At 45.4% G+C, this 17,747-nt stretch overlaps 2 protein-coding genes across 2 annotated transcripts in view; both read left to right on the forward strand.

The window, feature by feature from the left end:
• Positions 1-3,171: 3,171 nt before the first annotated feature.
• On the forward strand, positions 3,172-11,995 carry pomk (protein O-mannose kinase). The gene is made up of 3 exons (XM_043673985.1): positions 3,172-3,993; positions 5,245-5,551; positions 11,140-11,995. The coding sequence occupies exons 2-3, from the start codon at positions 5,264-5,266 to the stop codon at positions 11,923-11,925; spliced, it is 1,074 nt and encodes a 357-aa protein (XP_043529920.1). The 5' UTR covers positions 3,172-3,993; positions 5,245-5,263; the 3' UTR covers positions 11,926-11,995.
• A 5,300-nt stretch (positions 11,996-17,295) lies between these two features.
• The window catches only part of hgsnat (heparan-alpha-glucosaminide N-acetyltransferase), a 42,589-nt gene continuing 42,137 nt past the window's right edge, over positions 17,296-17,747 (forward strand). The window contains exon 1 of the mRNA XM_043673955.1: positions 17,296-17,330. Within this exon, the coding sequence (XP_043529890.1) occupies positions 17,296-17,330 (35 nt within the window). The remainder of the gene's footprint in view (positions 17,331-17,747) is intronic.

The following is a 17,747-nucleotide window of genomic DNA, read 5'->3' on the forward strand; positions in this document are numbered from 1 at the left end:
GTAGCTCCAATCCCAGCAAGATCCTTGTAAAGCTTTTCTGATCACTAATGCCATGAGATCTTTTGTATATTAAAACAGGTAAATTGGGCCTCTGTTTAATGTCTCCTCTGTGTGACAGCCCCTCCAAAAGCACATTGCTCCCTCGGTACTGCACTGAGTGTCAGCCCCCTGTTTTGTGTTGACAGAGCTCCTGAATTTGATATTGTTGCTGCATCCTGAAAAGGAGGGCAGTTTTGCTGACCTGAATACACAGACTGTGACAAGTATACAAACAGCAGTTACAGTTGCTTCTAGGATTAAAACATGACAGGGAAACGGCGCACAAGCTCTGTTTAATGTCCCTGTCAAATGGAGCTGCTTATCTCCCTGCTCCTTGGCAGTGACAAGAGGCGCACTGTGCATTCTCATCAACATTCCCTTGTGTGTTGTCCTATCAAAGTCCTCACCTGAGACCCCTGCACCAAAATTTGAGTTCTCCCTTTAGTGAGCTCCCACACAAACTAACCTCTAGTTTGGCTATAGCCCCACTTGTACCTGATGACACGTGCAGATTCCAACTTCATACAAGCATCTGAAGTACATTCAGTACTAACATCTGAACTGATGGCAGAGAGTGTCAAATAAAGTGACAGCCTGTTCACTGCCAGACTGTGACTCTCCTGCAGTTGGATAAGTGACAGTTCTTACGTAATTGAAAGCAGAAACCAGAGAGGGAGTGAGGGAAGAAGGCTTGGTTAGAAAGCAAGGATTTCATGACGACACCACCTGAAGTTCTAAAAAGCAGCATAGAGTTGAGCTGGTAATTCAGAAGGGAGGAAAAGCTCGGAAGAGCTATGGTGCTAAAGGAGGTCATCCAGTTCATTGTGCCTGCACTGAACAGTTAAATTAACCTTCATTCTCAATGACAAGCTCCGTTTCAGCGAAACACATGATATACCAGATCATCCCTGGAGTGCACAGGAGATGTCAGGTATCCTTGGAAGTCATTGATTTGATTCTACTCCCTTTTCAAGTATATGATATTGTCCTGCATGAATGAGGGAAGAATGTCAGTAATTGTCTTGCAGAGTTTGGATAATGTGCCTACCACATCTGGACAACTGGTTGGAAGCAGGAGGAGCTGAATGTTGAGTCAAAGAATTACAGCTTGTCTAAGAACCCCTTATTCTTTCTCCGTCGATGTTCTCAGTTTCCCCATATCAAGAGAGGCATGGATAGGATGGATAGCCGAGGTTTTTTCCTGAGGATGTCAAAACTAGAGGAGGAGGGCTGAAGGGGAAAGATTTCAAAAGGACCTGAAGGATAATTTTTCCACGCAGAGGAATGAGCTGCCAGAAGTGGTGGACACTGGCACAATTACAACATTTAAAAGGCATCTGGATGGGTAAATAGTTGGAAGGGTTTTAGGAGTATGGGCCAAATGCTGGCAAATAGGACTAGGTCAGATCGGGGTGTATGGTTGGCACGGATGAGTTGGACCGAAGGGTCTTCTTCCATGCTGCACATCTCGACTCGAAATGCACCTCACAGCTCTATTGCTTATAGCTGCCTCCATCTCTGTTTTTCCTCACCATAAAACTCAAGTCTGCCCAAAGTTTGATCTGGAGGTGCTGGTGTTGGACTGGGGTGGACAAAGTTAAAAAGTGGAGCAGCACTCTGAAAGCTAGTAGTTCCAAATAAACTTGTTGGACTATAACCTGCTGTTGTGTGATTTTTAACAAATTTTGATCATCAGACATTCCTAGACAAGTCAAAAGAAAATTCATCTGATGCCTTTTTCACCCTTTCATATTTCTCATTTTTCACCTTGTTTCTCATTATTTGAGTTGAAACTTTATTGCTGGAACAGCACAGCAGGTCAGGCAGCATCCAGGGAACAGGAGATTCGACGTTTCGGGCACAGGCCCTTCTTCAGGACGTTTCTCCTATTCCCTGGATGCTGCCTGACCTGCTGTGCTGTTCCAGCAATAAAGTTTCAACTTTGATCTCCAGCATCTGCAGACCTCACTTTCTCCTCTCATTATTTGATAAATACAACAGTCAATCTAGCTCTAATTGTTCCTTCCACCGAGCAACTCTTACCTGTTGATTCTCAAAACACCATTACAGCTGAAATGAGGACTCATGGTGAAAGACACTAACCCATTCTTTCCTTGCTTTTCCAAAATGGTTTGTTCTCCCTCTTCATCTCTTCCTTTGACTTTTTTCTCTTTGATAATCTAGGTGCTTGGTTTCACAGAAACTGTCCTGATTTGGTACAGCATCTCCTCTCACATTTTCTCTATTTAATAATGTTTCATGTCTCCACAAGAAAAATTGAACAAGAGAATATTTACAGCTTAGACAAGCTGTAATTCTTTGACTCAACATTCAGCTCCTCCTGCTTCCAACCAGTTGTCCAGATGTGGTAGGCACGTTATCCAAACTCTGCAAGACAATTACTGACATGTGTCTTTATTTCTGTGGAGCTGCAAAGCTAATTAAAATCCGATTTAGTGTGCCATCTTGAATCTTTCTGACTGCTTTGTGTCACCTGGGCTTCTTTTTCTCTGTAGCCTGGAGACTGCCTTTCCCACCTGACTCTTCAGTTGTGCCTCTACTTACTTCTGGGTTTGTGGCTACGTCCATGTCTCCCTTTGGATTATTGTCTACCTGGAAATGTGTTGCTGGAAAAGCGCAGCAGGTCAGGCAGCATCCAGGGAACAGGAGAATCGACGTTTCGGGCATAAGCCCTTCTTCAGGAAGGGCTTTCCTGAAGAAGGGCTTATGCCCGAAACGTCGATTCTCCTGTTCCCTGGATGCTGCCTGACCTGCTGCGCTTTTCCAGCAACACATTTCCAGCTCTGATCTCCAGCATCTGCAGACCTCACTTTCTCCTTATTGTCTACCTGTCCAAGTATGTCTATCAGTCTGTGTTTTTTGTCTTGGTTTAGGCTTGGACCTTTGTGTCTGACCCTGGCATGTGTGTCTCTTTCTCGGACTTGCCCTGTCTCTCTCTAACAGGCTTGTATCTGTGCTATTCTCTCTGCTGTCTCTTTTTTTGTATCATGTTTCTTGCTGAATGAGTCGATGTCTGGCATTCAATGTGTTATTCAATGTGTCTCTCTCGATTTGTGACTGAGTTATTCTGTTTTTCTTTCTCATTGTACGTAGGGTTCTGTTCTCACTGGCTTGGAGTCTGTGTCTAGCATTACCTCCCAGTTAGGCTTGTGTTTGTTATTTTCTGTGTGTGTCTCTTTGTGGTTGGGGCTGTATCTCTCACCAGCTTGCTTCTGTCCCTTTGTGCCTGGATTCTCTTGCTCACCTGGTCTCAGTCAGAGTTTGGGGTGTATAATTTCTCTCTCTCTGTGTTAAGCTTGTGTTTGCCTTTATTCACTCTCTCTCTGTTAGCCTTTGTGCCTGTCTTATTTTCTCTGTATATTAGGCCTGTGTCTGTCTTATTCTTTGTGTGTTAGGCTTGTGTCTATCTTCGTCTCTCTGTGTATTCGCCTTGTGCCTGTCTTATTATCCCTCTCTGTATTAGGCTTGTGCCCGTCTTATTCTGTGTATGTGTGTGTTAGGCTTGTGTCTGAGCCTCTCTCTCTCTCTGTGTGTCTGTGTTAGGCTTGTGCCTGTCTTACTCTGTGTGTGTGTGTGTGCTTTACTAACTGCGGGGCTGCGCTGGACTCCCAGACAGTGGGTACGGCGCCGTGTTTGTCCTCTTCAGGCGGGGACGGGAGCCGGTTAAACCGGGGGGGCAGCTCCTGATTCCTGCCGCTGGCCTGTCTGCAGCGAGCGGGCCGGCTCCGGCTGCCATCTCCCGGGCACAGGGTGGGCTTGAGAGGCCGCTTGGGCTCCGGGAGGAGCTCGACCCGGCTCCCGTTGATGGTCTGTCCCCGGAGAAGACGGAAGATTGAACATTAGACCGTTCAGGCCGACAGCAGAGCGACCGAACGCTGCACTCGAGCAGGAATCAAACCAGAATCTCCTGGTTCCGCGTTCAGATAAATAGAGGTATTAACAAAATCGTGTTTACTTGCATATTATTTTTACACTTTAGATTATAGAAGTATTGGGGGGAAATGGCAATTTTGCATGGGCAGAGCAGTTAAAGGTTGAAGGTCAAGGATTGTCCACCTAGAATGACCAAGAGAAAATCTCACCATTGCTCCTTGACATTCAATGACATTGCCATGGCTGGATTTCTCACTATTAACATCCTGGAAGGGAGAGTTACCCCTGACCAGAACCCGAACTGGACCAGTCATATAAATGCAGTGGCTACAAGAGCAGGTCAGAAACTAGGAATCTTGCAGTCTGTACTCACCCCCTGACTTAACAAAGCCTGTCCACCATCTCCAGGTACAAGTCAGGAGTGGAGTGGCACATTCTCCACTTGCCTGGATGTGTGCACTTTCAACAACATTCAGAAGTTTTACAGCTTCCAGAAAATAAGCAACCCAGCTGACTGGCACCACATCCACAGTCACTCCCTTCACCATCAACATGCAGTAGGAGCAGTGTTGTATCGTCAACAAGATGCACTGTAGAAATTCACTGAGATAGCAAACCCATGACCATTTCTACCCAAGATGGACAAAGGGAGCAGATACTTGGGAACACCATCACCCGTGAGTTACCCTCCAAGCCACTCACCATCCTTACTTGGAAATATATTACCATTCCTTCAATGTTGCTGAATCAAAATCCTGAAACTCTCTCCTTTGTGCGTCTCCCAACACCAAATGGACTTTGGTGATCTATGAAGACCACCTGGCAATCACCTTCTCAAGGGCAAATAGTGATGGACAATAAATACTAGCCCAGCCAGTAAAGCCAATATTCCATGCGTAGTCCTTAATGAATGTTTATCTCTGAAATATCCAATATAAAGAGTCCCTTCCCCCATTTAAAGGAACATGCATCCACCACATGAGTCTCATTCATTTCTTTAGCTCATTAACATTGGACAAAACCTTATTCTTGATCACCGAAGTCCATTGTGTGAATTTGTATATATAACATTCCAACAAGTAAATATACACACCCTTTAAGAATTTATTCACCTGTGATGCAGTGATTCTACTCACACATGGGGTCAACAAATTTCCACCTTCTGTCACAATCAGCATAGTCCTTTGGGTCTCACAACCTCACCACCCAGTCAAATTCTGCCCATCCATCCCCATTCACTATAGAGATAACATCATTCTTAACCTTGGAGTAAGAACTCATCTTTATTACAAATGAATCCTTTCCGTGCAGGTGGCTGAGCATTTTGAAGATGCAGGGGACAACAGCTGGTAACCACAGCCCTCCGATGCTACTGAGGGTGACAATGGGTCTCATATCTCTTGTAGTGGCCCTCCTTGCGGTCACTGCATTCTTCCGAATGGAACTCCTACACCACTTGCCATGGGCAAAGGGACTGGAAGACAACAGTTCAGACTCCTGCCCATATGGTCACTTCCGGTTGAGAGGAATGAAGGATTGTCTCTCCTGGTTGCCCTGCGAAGTGATTCAGAACGAGGTTACTGTGGTGAAGCTGATTGGTCGAGGTGCTGTCAAGCAGGTAAACTCTTCCTCCTCCAATCCTCAAACCAGACAGAAAGGTCTGAAAATATCATGCAGGTTAGGCAGCTTATGTGGAGAGAGAAACAGAGGTGATGTGTCAGGTCAATAACCTATCATCTGTCATTTCCAAGACTGGGCGAGAGACTTCCACTGGTTTGGCCTATTTCTTTGGATAATGTTTTGCAGGGGTCTGCTATTGTCTTGAGCAGGAAACTCTCCTGCTCTTACAACTTATCATCAGATGTCTTGGGAAGGATTTACAAGCTGACAATCAACCTCAAAAACAAAAACAGAAATTGCTGAAAGACCTCAGCAGCTTTGGTGGTATTTGTGGAGAAAAAGCACAGTTAATGTTTTGGGTTCAGCGACCTTTATTCGGTGCTGATTGTAGCTAGGAAAAAGTTGGTATGAATGCTGAACATGGGGTGGGGGGAGTGGAGGACTAAACAATAAGTGGAAATGGATCCCAGAGAGAGAACAGCAGTTGGACATGTGATGACAAGGTCTGGTATGTGTGAATTGGGTTAAAGAATGGAAGAAGGTGCTCAGGCCCTAAGATTATTGAGTCAGGAAAGCTACAGGGTCCTCAAGTGGAAAATGAGATACTGTTCTTCCAGCTTGTGCTGAGCTTTGCTGGATCACTGCAGCAAGTCTGAGGCATTGGCCAGGAAACTGGGTGGTGTGTTGAAGTGGCAGGCAACAGGAAGCTGAGAATCATTTTTGAGGCAGAATGTAGGAAAGCTCTGTAGAGCTTGTTTCTGATTTCCAGCATCTCCAGTTCTTTGGCTTTTCTGACAATCAACCTGTTTGGCCACGTTACCAACACTCCTTCAATGGCCAAGAAGTCTTGGTGTAAAATCTGAACCCAGAGCTTTTCAGCTAGAGATAGAAACACTGCCACTGCACCACGAGATCTTCGTCAGCTATCATCAGAACATGGAAAAAAAACAAATATAATAAATTTTGTAGTGAAAGGCTTTGGTGGGGTTGGGGGGGGAGCGGTGGAAAAAAGAACAAAAGGGAAAGTGTGACAAGGTGGAAAACATGATCTATTAAATGCAGAAGATATGGTGGTGCAGAGCCAATGGAGTGTTAATAGAATAAGAAAGAGACAAAAATGTGACGAGACGAGGTGTGAATGGCGAGGATAATAGACGGCTGTCATGTGAAAGCAAAAGTAAAGTTCAAACATACAAAGAAAAGGTAACAAAATGGCGGCGGACATGATAATCAGAAATTGTTGAATTCAGTGTTGAGTCCAGAGGCTGTAGATGAGTTGTTATTCCTTGAGCTTGCCTTGAGTCACATTGAAGGTTGTTCGTTCAAACCTGCAGCAATGATTTGAGAACAATGATCTTGGCTGAGATTTCAGTGCAGTACTGAGGGCATGGCACATGGTCAGGAGTACAGCCCTATTAATGAGCTGTTAAACTGAGCCCTCAGCTGTCTTATCAGGTAGATGTAGTAGAATATATGGCACTATTTGAAGACAAGAAGATTCTCTCCTCGTACACTGGCCAATATTTATCCCTCAATCAATATCATTGAAACAGATTGTCAATTGCTGTATGTCAATTAGCTTTCGAGATCCTTACGTTTTATAATAGTGACCAGGCTGGAGAAATACTGGTCATAGAACACTATGGGGCATCCTGAAGGTGTGAATTATGCTGTAAATGTATATTTTGCTTTTACTAGGTAAGAGCAGACTATGGTTTCTCTAATCATCATTTATAGAGGACTTGCTTGGAAGAGTACGTGAACTCTGGGGTGGCTCAATGGTTCCTCCGGGTGCTCCGGTTTCCTCCCACAATCCAAAGTTGTGCAGGTTAGGGTGAATGGCCAAGCTAAATTGCCCATAGTGTTCAGGGGTGTGTAGGTTAGGTGCATTAGTCAGGGGTAAATACAGGGTAACAGGATAGAGAAATGAGTTTGCATAGGATACTCTTTGGAGGGTCGGTGTGGACTTGTTGGCCTGAAGGGTTTGGTTCCACTCTGTAGGGATTGTATTCTAACTCAGCTCTAACAGAAATTATTGGAACCTGCTAAAATTGAATAACAATCAATATTTTGTGGTAGGCACCTTTTTGTATTATCTAAGTTCTCCTACAACTTTTCACTTGGGTATTATTATTTTGCAGATGCAAGTCCCCAAAGCCACGATGATCTCCTGATTTGCAGAAGTTAAGGTGATTAGTCTGTTGCCTAGTCAGGAGATAAGGAACTCCTCAATAAGGTGCCTCTGTACAAGTGTATAAAGGTTTTGCACTAATGGGACAAGGGTAGAGATTAGCTGTGTACAATCTCTGGCTTGTCCTGCACCTGCTAAGTTAGGACCACTCTCACTATGGTAGTTCAAAATCTGCCATTAAACAAAAGGGTTCTATCACAAGAAGCTTCAGTAAATTGAAGCAAAAAGAGTGCCAAGCCTCCATTCAGAAGCATGCTACCCCTGGACTGCCCAACTGAGCATAAGTTAACTTGACCTCAAACAGAAGGAACCCCAACTCATCTCCAACCTTCAAATGAGGGTGTAGGCTGGAATGCTGTCTGTTTCTGTGATTTGTACAGATTTATTAACTTTGCTTCTGCAGGTTGATTCACACATTTGGAGCTTGCGCCAGAGAGGAAAGAGAATGTGGAACTCACTACTGCAAGGAGTGGTTGATCCAAACAGCATTGATACATTAGGGAGAAGATCAACACATTAGGGAGAAATCAATGGAACATCATGCTGATATGGTTATCTGAGCAGGTTTATGTCAAGTATTAACACCAATATGGACCTGTTAGATTGAATGGCTCTTTTCTGGGTGGTAGGCAAACTCATCATAATCCCAGAGGACCGTAGGGCTGCTCTCATTAGAGAGAGATAACTACTGGTGGGTTTAACCTCAGGATCATCATACCACAGTCAAGAGGCAAGGTTGAGTAGGCAGGGCCTTATAGGTAACCTCAGCTGGTGAAGGAATTGAACCTATGCTGTTACTGGCACTCTATCAACCAACTGTTCAGCCAGCTAATGCTAACTGAGTTGCAACGCCATTTAATTCCATGAGTGGAATTACACAGATTTATCCCTTAAGGTAACCATTCCCTATTAGACTAAACAGTCCTGTTACTATGGAAAGCAAAAGAAAAGTCATTTTATACAAAAGTGTATAAAATTGAGAACGCATATTAAGGAGAAAAATATAAATGATTGTCACTTGGCGTTCGACAAGGTTCCCCATGGGAGACTGGTTAGCAAGGTTAGATCTCACGGAATACAGAGAGAACCAGCCATTTGGATACAGAACTGGTTCAAAGGTAGAAGACAGAGGGTGGTGGTGGAGGGTTGTTTTTCAGACTGGAGGCCTGTGACCAGTGGAGTACCACAAGGATCGGTGCTGGGTCCTCTACTTTTTGTCATTTACATAAATGATTTGGATGCAAGCATTAGAGGTACAGTTAGTAAGTTTGCAGATGACACCAAAATTGGAGGTGTAGTGGACAGCGAAGAAGGTTACCTCAGATTACAACAGGATCTTGACCAGATGGGCCAATGGGCTGAGAAATGGCAGATGGAGTTTAACTCAGATAAATGCAAGGTGCTGCATTTTGAGAAAGCAAATTTTAGCAGGGCTTATACACTTAATGATAAGGTCCTAGGGAGTGTTGCTGAACAAAGAGACCTTGGAATTCATAGCTCCATGAAAGTAGAGTCGTAGGTAGATAGGATAGTGAAGAAGGCGTTTGGTATGCTTTCTTTTATTGGTCAGAGTATTGATTACAGGAATTGGGAGGTTGTGTTGCGGCTGTACAGGACACTGGTTAGGCCACTGTTGGAATATTGCATGCAATTCTGGTCTCCTTCCTATCGGAAAGATGTTGTGAAACTTGAAAGGGTTCAGAAAAGATTTACAAGATTGTTGCCAGGGTTGGAGGATTTGAGCTATAGGCAGAGGCTGAACAAGTTGGGGCTGTTTTCCCTGGAGCGTCGGAGGCTGCAGGGTGACCTTATAGAGGTTTACAAAATTATGAGGAGAATGGATAGAATAAATAGACAAAGTATTTTCCCTGGGGTCGGGGAGTCCAGAACTTGAGGTAGGTTTAGGGTGAGAGGGGAAAGATATAAAAAAGACATAAGGGGTAACTTTTTCACGCAGAGAGTGGTACGTGTATGGAATGAGCTGCCAGAGGAAATGGTGGAGGTTGGTACAACTGCAACATTTAAAAGCCATTTGGATGGGTATATGAATAGGAAGGGTTTGGAGGGATATGGGCCGGGTGCTAGCAGGTGGGACTAGATTGGGTTGGGATATGTGGTCAGCATGGACGGGTTGGACCGAAGGGTCTGTTTCCATGCTGTACATCTCCATGACTCTATGACCTGAGAGGGCATTTGGTGAGTACTCTGATTCTGCAGGTAATGACAGATCTCGGTTCTCAGCGAACTGTGATACAGCACTATAGTTTTTATTGATGGTCCTTGTCTTTTCCCTCGGGCGGGGGAGTTCAAACTTGGGGGCATATTTTTAAGTTGAGAGGAGAAAGTTTTAAAAATGACATGAGAGGCAACTTATTTATACAGAGTGGTTTGTGTGTGGAATGAACTACCAGAGGAAGTGGTGGATGAAGGTACAGTTACAATGTTTAAAAGACATTGGGATAAGTGCATGAATCGGAAATATTGGAGGGTTAGGGGCCAAACTGTGGCAGGTCGGACTAGTTTAGTTTGGGAACATGCACCGCGTGGACTAGTTGGACCGAATGGTCTGTTTCCATTCAGTGTGACTGTATTCAAGTATCCAGCTGCCAAGGGTAGGCGTGCACCTTTGTGGAATAACAACTTGCATTTACAAAGGGTCCTTTATGCAATTGAACATTCCAAGACAATTCACTGGAGCATAAGCAAACAAAAAAATTGACACTGTAGCAAAGAGGCAACTGAGTGCTTGGTCCAAGAGTAGGTTTGAAAGTAGAAAAGAGTGAGAGGGTTGTAAATTTTGGGAGGGGGCTCAGACAGCTGAGTGTACAGCTGCCATTGGTAAGACAAAGGCAGTAGTTAGTGCGTAAGAAGCCAGAGTTGGAGGAATGCAGGGTTCTTGAAGATTTGCAGAGCAGATGGAGAATACAAAGGTAGGAGAGGCAAAATCATGGAACGATTTGAAAACAAACATTAGTTAACATCTGGTATTGTAGTTGTACTGTTACAATTTATATTAAAAAAAAGACTACTGTCTTATTAACACCGTGGGGCGGCACAGTGGCTCTGTCGTTAGCACTGGGCCTCACAGCATCAGGGACCTGGGTTCAATTCCAGCCTCAGGCAACTGTCTGTATGGCGTTTGCACATTTTCCCCGTGTCCACGTGGATTTCCTCCGGGTGCTCCAGTTTCCTCCCACAATCCAAAGATGTGAAGATCAGGTGAATTGGCCATGTTAAATTGCCCACAGTGTCAGGTGCATTAGTCAGAGGGAAATGGGTCTGGGTGGGTTACTCTTCAGAGGGTCGGTGTGGATTTGTTGGGCAAGGGCCTGTTTCCACACTGTAGGGAATCTAATCTAATCTAATTGGCTGGTCTGCCTCTGCTTGCCCTGCAGGTATTCCTCGCAAATTGGCGAGGACACAAAGTGGCTTTCTCTCGACTTGCTGTCTCTGAATTCAGCAATGACTTCTTTCATGGACTAGAGATGCTGAAAGGCTTGCAGAGTGTCTACGTGGTCAAACTGCTAGGATACTGTGAAGAAGATCATACTATTCTCACAGAGTATCACCCTTTCGGATCATTAATCAATGTTAATTCCATTTTGGAACGAGAAGGGCACCGTGACTTCAATATGTGGGAAATTCGATTTCGTTTGGCCATTGACTATGTGATGTTCCTGCAGTTTCTACACAACAGCCCTTTGGGTCCCCGGGTTATGTGTGATTCCAATGATCTGAGGAAGACCTTGTCCCAGTATTTGTTAACTACAGACCTGCATGTGATAGCTAACGATTTGGATGCTTTGCCGTTAGTCAATCGGAGCACTGGTGTTTTGGTAAAATGTGGTGTCCGGCAACTTCAGGGTGACTTTGTGGCCCCAGAGCAGCTTTGGCCATTTGGCGACGACCTTCCATTTTCGGATGACCTCATGCCCCCATACGATGAGAAAACAGACGTGTGGAAGATTCCGGATGTTACTGATTTCCTGCTGGGCCAGGTTGAAGGAAGTGATGTTGTCAGACTCCATTTGTTTCAATTGCACCAAGACTGTAAGAGAACTGTGCCACAGCAAAGACCTTCATCATTGATGGTTCTTCAGAGTTATAAAGCTGTTTATACTTCACTGACACAGGAGTCAGAACTGTCTGACAGTTACAGCAGCACATCCTATGACTTATAATTAATGGTGAGATTATGTCCTTACAGTTACCATAACTTAACTTAAATAAAGTCTCTTTTTTTTAAATAAACTGAAAGCTTTTGTCAATCTGCTGGTACCATGAATAGTGCAACAATTGAACTAACAAGTTACTTTCATTAGGCAGAAGTGCAGATGCTGGAAATCAGAGTCTTGATTAGAGTGGTGCTGGAAAAGCACAGCAGGTCAGGCAGCATCCGAGGAGCAGAAAAATCAATGTTTCGGGCAAAAGCCCTTCAGCACCACTCTAATCTAGTTACCTTCATTATCTTGGTGTGGGAAGGTCAGATTTATGTTAGTCAAACAGAAGCCAACACATACCAAGGCTTTGAATTTACACATAGAGTCATAGAGATGTAAAGCATGGAAACAGACCCTTCGGTCAAACTCGTCCATGCTGACCAGATATCCTCACCTAATCTAGTCCCATTTGCCAGCACTCGGCCCTTGTCCCTCTAAACCCTTCCTATTCATATACCCATCCACATGCCTTTTTAAATGTTGCAATTGTACCAGCCTCCATCACTTCCTCTGGCAGCTCATTCCATACATGCATCACCCTTTGTGTGAAACTAATGTTCTGTCCAGCTATCAATCCTAGTGCACCCAGACCCCGGTACCCATCTCCCACTTATTCTATCTCCTAGTGTGCCTAAACTGCAGAACCTTTCTCTGCTACCTCTGTTCCATTCCCATAGCCTGAATCCTTTTTTCTACTACATTCAGAATCTCTCATTCCAAACTCCAGTGGATCCATATCATGAGAATCTTCCACGAACAATTATCCTACCCAGCATACTCATAACTTAGAATCTTCTACTGATTCCACCCTGAAGATATTGCCATGTTTTACTGATTTCTTGTGGATCATTTAACTTAGATGGCGACAATGTGTTGTGGAATGATGCTAATCGTGAGGGTTCAATCCCTGTACTGACTGTGTAGTACATGGATGGCTGTCTCCTTGCCTTGCCTATTTTTAATGTGGAATGGTTCCCCTCAATCCAAAATAACCAACTGTTTCTCATTAGTTGAGAGAGATGGCTATTGATAATAGCTTTTGTATTCTCCTGCCTTCATCCTTCCTGTACTCCAGCACCCAAGTACATCTTGAATATCCTTTCCTGTTACATGTATTCAATATAAAATACAGTGAAAAGTGTGCACCATCGCTCGTACATAAACACCATTCACAAAATAAAACTTAGAGAGTTGAACTTTTCCTTCTCTGCTGCTATAGCATACTGCTGCCAGAGTCCTGCTCTGGGTTTTCAGGCTCATGTCATGCCGCAGCGAGTGTGTCCCGCTCTGGTTTTCCCAGCCCATGCCTACCGCACAGAGTTTCCTGTTCCAGACGTCCCAGCCCACGCCATACGGTACAGAGTGTCCCACTCTGGGCTACACTAGCTCATGCCATGTCGCAGAGTGTCCCACTCTGGGCAACACTAATCCACGCCACACCGTAGAGAGTGTCCCACTCTGGGCGACACTAGCCCATGCCATATCACAGAGAGTGTCCCGCTCTGGGCTACACCAGGCCACACCATACCGTAGAGAGTGTTCCACTCTGGGCTACACTAGCCCATGCCATACTGTAGAGAGTGTCCCACACCAGACTATACCAGCTCATGCCATACCATAGAGAGTGTCCCGTCCCAGGCTACACCAATCCACGCCATATCATAGAGAGTGTCCCACTCCGGGCTACACCAGCCCACGCCATAGTGCAGAGAGTGACCCGTCCTGGGCTACACCAGCCCATGCCATACTATAGAGAGTGTCCCATTCCGGGCTGCACCAGCCCACACCACACCGTAGAGAGTGTCCCACTCCAGGCTACACCAGCCCATGTAATACCAGAGAGTGCGCCACTCTGAGCTTCATAGCCCAAGCCATACCACGGAGAGAGTGTCCCGCTCTGGCCTTCGTGGCCCACACCATTCTGCCATGAGGGGCCTACTCCACATGGAAGTGAGAATCCCGCTCCAGGCTTCACAGGCCGATCGATCATCGCTCAGTCACGCTGCCTCTGAAAACGCCACCCACTCAGGAGCCTATTGAAGCTGCTTCCTGCTGAAGAGCTCTCTTTATCAACTACATTTCAGCAGAAAGAAAAAGAGTAGAAGGAAAAAAGAAAAATACAGACGAGGAGGACAAGCCCTGGCACAGAAGCCCGAATGCAGTCTCCTGCACCACTACATCCTATCACTATTGCTGCGGCACTGCAGTCTCTCTGTGATCCCACACCTTGCAATGTCCCTGATAGCACAATGAGTTCCACACCACTGATTGACATCTTGTACCTCGCATTCTCAACATTCCAAAAATTCTCATTCAATCCTTGCACCTTGTGCACATTTTTTGTCACCAGACATTCCAAACATAAACTGGGACTGCAATAGTGTTTAGGGTTTAGATGGACAGGAATTTGTTAAGTGTGTACAAGAACATGTTCTGATTCAGTACGTGGATACAGCAGCTGGAGAAGGTGCAAAACTTGACGTACTTTTGGGAAATAAAGCAGGGCAGGTGGTTGAGGTGTCAGCAGGAGATCACTTTGGGGCCCGAGACCATAATTCTGTTAGTTTAAAAATAGACGTGGAAAAGGATAGACTGGATCTAAAAGTTGAACTTCTAAATTGGAGGAAGGCTAATTTTGACGGTATTAAGCAAGAACTTTCAAAAGCTGATTGGGGGCAAATGTTTGCAGGTAAATGGACGGCTGGAAAATGGGAAGCCTTCAGAAATGAGATAACAGTCCAGAGACAGTTTATTCCTGTTAGGGTGAAAGAAAATGCTGGTAGCTGTAGAAATGCTGGATGACTAGATAAATTGAGGTTTTGGTTAAGAAAAAGAAGGAAGCACATGTCAGGTATAATGTGAGGACAGTGTTTGACTAGGATGGACAAAGTTAAAAATCACACAACACCAGGTTATAGTCCAACAGGTTTATTTGGAAGTATAAACGTTCAGAGCACTGGAGCAGCGCTCTGAAAGCTAGTATTTCCAAATAAACTCGTTGGACTATAAACTGGTGTAGTGTGATTTTTAACGACGTCAGGTAAAAACAGAAGAGATCGAGTGAATCCTTAGAAGATTATAAAGACCGTAGGAAAATACTTCAGAGGAAATCGGGAGGGCAAAACGGGAACATGAGATAGCTTTGGCAAATAGGATTAAGGAGAATCCAAAGGATTTTTATAAATACATTATTGACAAAAGGGTGACCAGGGAGAGAATAGGACCCCTCAAATATCAGCAAGGCAGCCTATGTGTGGAGCTGCTGGAGATGGGGGAAGATACTAAACAAGTATTTTGCATCAATGTTTACTCTGGAGAAGGAAATGGAAGATATAGAATATGGTGGAAATAGATGGTGATGTCTTGAAAAATGTGCATATTACAGAGGAGGAAGTGCTGGATGTCTTGAAACACATAAAGGTTAATAAATCCCCAGGATCTGATCAGGTGTACCCTAGAACTCTGTGGGAAGCTAGGGAAGTGATTGCTCAGCTGCTTACTAGATATTTGTGTCATTGATAGTCACAAGTGAGGTGCCGGAGGATTGGAGGTTGGTTAATGTGATGCCACTGTTTAAGAAAGTTGGTAAGGAAAAGCCAGGGGACTACAGACCAGTGAGCCTGACATCGGTGGTGGGCAAGTTGGTGGAGGGATTCCTGTGTGACATGTATTTGGAAAGCAAGAACTGATTAGGTATAGTCAGCATGGCTTTGTGTGTGAGAAATCATGTCTCATGAACTTGATTGACTTTTTTGAGGAAGTAACAAAGAGGATTGATGAGGGCAGAGCGGTGGACGTGATCTATATGGACCCTAAGGTGTTTGACAAGGTTCCCCATAGGAGACTGGTTAGCAAGTTTAGATCTCAATAAATACAGGGAGAACTAGCTGTCTGGATACAGAGCTGGCTTGAAGGTAAAAGACAGAGAGTGTTGTTGGAGGGTTGCTTTTCAGATTGGAGGCCTGAGACCAGTGGTATGCCACAGGATTGGTGCTGGGTCCACTACTTTTCATCATTTATATAAATGATTTGGATGTGAAAATAGGAGGCATCGTCAGTAAGTGCAGATAACACCAAAATTGGTGGACAGTAAAGAAGGTTGCCTCAGAGTTCAACAGGATCTTGATCAAATGGGCCAATGAGCTGAGGAGTGGGAGATGGAGTTTAATTTAGATAAATGCGAGGTGCTGCATTTTGGGAAAGCAAATCTTAGCAGGACTTATACACTTAATGGTAAGGTCCTAGGAAGTGTTGCTGAACAAAGAGACCTTGGAGTGCAGGTTCATAGTTCCTTGAAAGTGGAGTCACAGGTAGATAGGATAGTGAAGAAGGCGTTTAGTATGTTTCCTTCATTGGTCAGAGCATTGAGTATAAGAGTTGGGGGGTCATGTTGCAGCTGTACAGGACATTGGTTAGGCCACTGTTGGAATATTGCGTGCCGTTCTGGTGTCCTTCCTATCAGAAAGATGTTGTGAAACTTGAAAGGGTTCAGTGAAGATTTACTAGGATGTTGCGAGAGTGGGAGAATTTGTGCTTTTGGAAGAAGCTGAATAGGCCGGGGCTGTTTTCTCTGGAGCATCAGCGGCTGAGGGGTGACCTTACAGGGGATTATAAAATAATGAGGGGCATAGATAGGATAAATAGACAATGTTTTTTCTCTGGGGTGGGGGAGTCCAGAATTAGAGGGCATAGGTTTAGAATGAGAGGGGAAAGATATAAAAGGGACCTAAGTGACAACTTTTTCACACAGAGGGTAGTGTGGGTATGGAATGAGCTGCCAGAGGAACTGATTGAGGCTGGTATAATTACAGCATTGAAAAAGGCATCTAGATGGGTCTATGAATAGGAAGGATTTAGAGGGATATGGGCCGAGTGCTGGCAAGTGGGACTAGGTTCGGTTAGGATACCTGGTCAGCATGGATGAATTGGAGCAAAGTGTCTGTTTCCATACTGTACATCTCTATGACCTGCCCTAAACTTATATGAACATGGGGAACATCTCCGGGTCACGTGCACTAATCAACCCCACCACCCCGTGGCCGAACATTTCAACTCTCCCTCCCACTCTGCCGAGGACATGCAGGTCATGGGCCTCCTCCACTGCCCGACGCCTCATCGAAGGGCTCCTGCCTTAAATATCAATTTTCCTGCTCCTTGGCTGCTGTGCTTTTCCAGCACCACTCTAATCTTGACTCTGATCTCCAGCACCTGCAGTCCTCACTTTCGCCCATGTGCACATCCTGGGGTGGGATTTGAACCCATATCCACTAGCCCAGAGGCAGGGACACTACCACTGTGCCACCAAAGGGCAGCTTCACTTTCCATACAACGATGCCCCCAAGAATGCCAAGCCCCGCCCTCTTGGCGTAAGTCGCACACGTGCTTTGCCCTGCCCTCTGACGTTGACACATTCCAACCCATCCATTGTGCGAGATCCCGCCCGTCGACAAGCCCCGCCTAAGGTGGGATGCCTCGCCATGACCCCGCCCACCCAGACCCATCTAACCGTTGCCCGCTAATCGAAGCAAGCCCGGCCCATGTACGATAAGCCCCGCCCATCAGTCCATGGCCCCGCCCACCGAAACCAGTCACGCCCATAGCGACAAAGCCCGCCCATCGAAACAATCGCCGCGCATCGAGGCAAGCCCCGCGTATAGAGACAAGCTCCACCCATCGGACCAGGCCCCGCCCCACCTACGCCCCTGCCCCGCCCCGCCCCGCCCCGCCCAGTGACCCCGTGAGGCGGAGGCGGGCCTGGACCTTGGCCGTTGACGGCGCCGTGG

Source organism: Chiloscyllium plagiosum, chromosome 32, assembly GCF_004010195.1.
Source record: "Chiloscyllium plagiosum isolate BGI_BamShark_2017 chromosome 32, ASM401019v2, whole genome shotgun sequence".
NCBI lineage: Eukaryota > Metazoa > Chordata > Chondrichthyes > Orectolobiformes > Hemiscylliidae > Chiloscyllium > Chiloscyllium plagiosum.

Coding starts and splice junctions, on each gene's coding strand:
- pomk (XM_043673985.1), top strand. CDS start 5,264: ATGCAGGGGACAACAGCTGGTAACCACAGCCCTCCGATGCTACTGAGG. Junction 5,552..11,139: donor GTCGAGGTGCTGTCAAGCAG/GTAAACTCTTCC, acceptor CTTGCCCTGCAG/GTATTCCTCGCAAATTGGCG.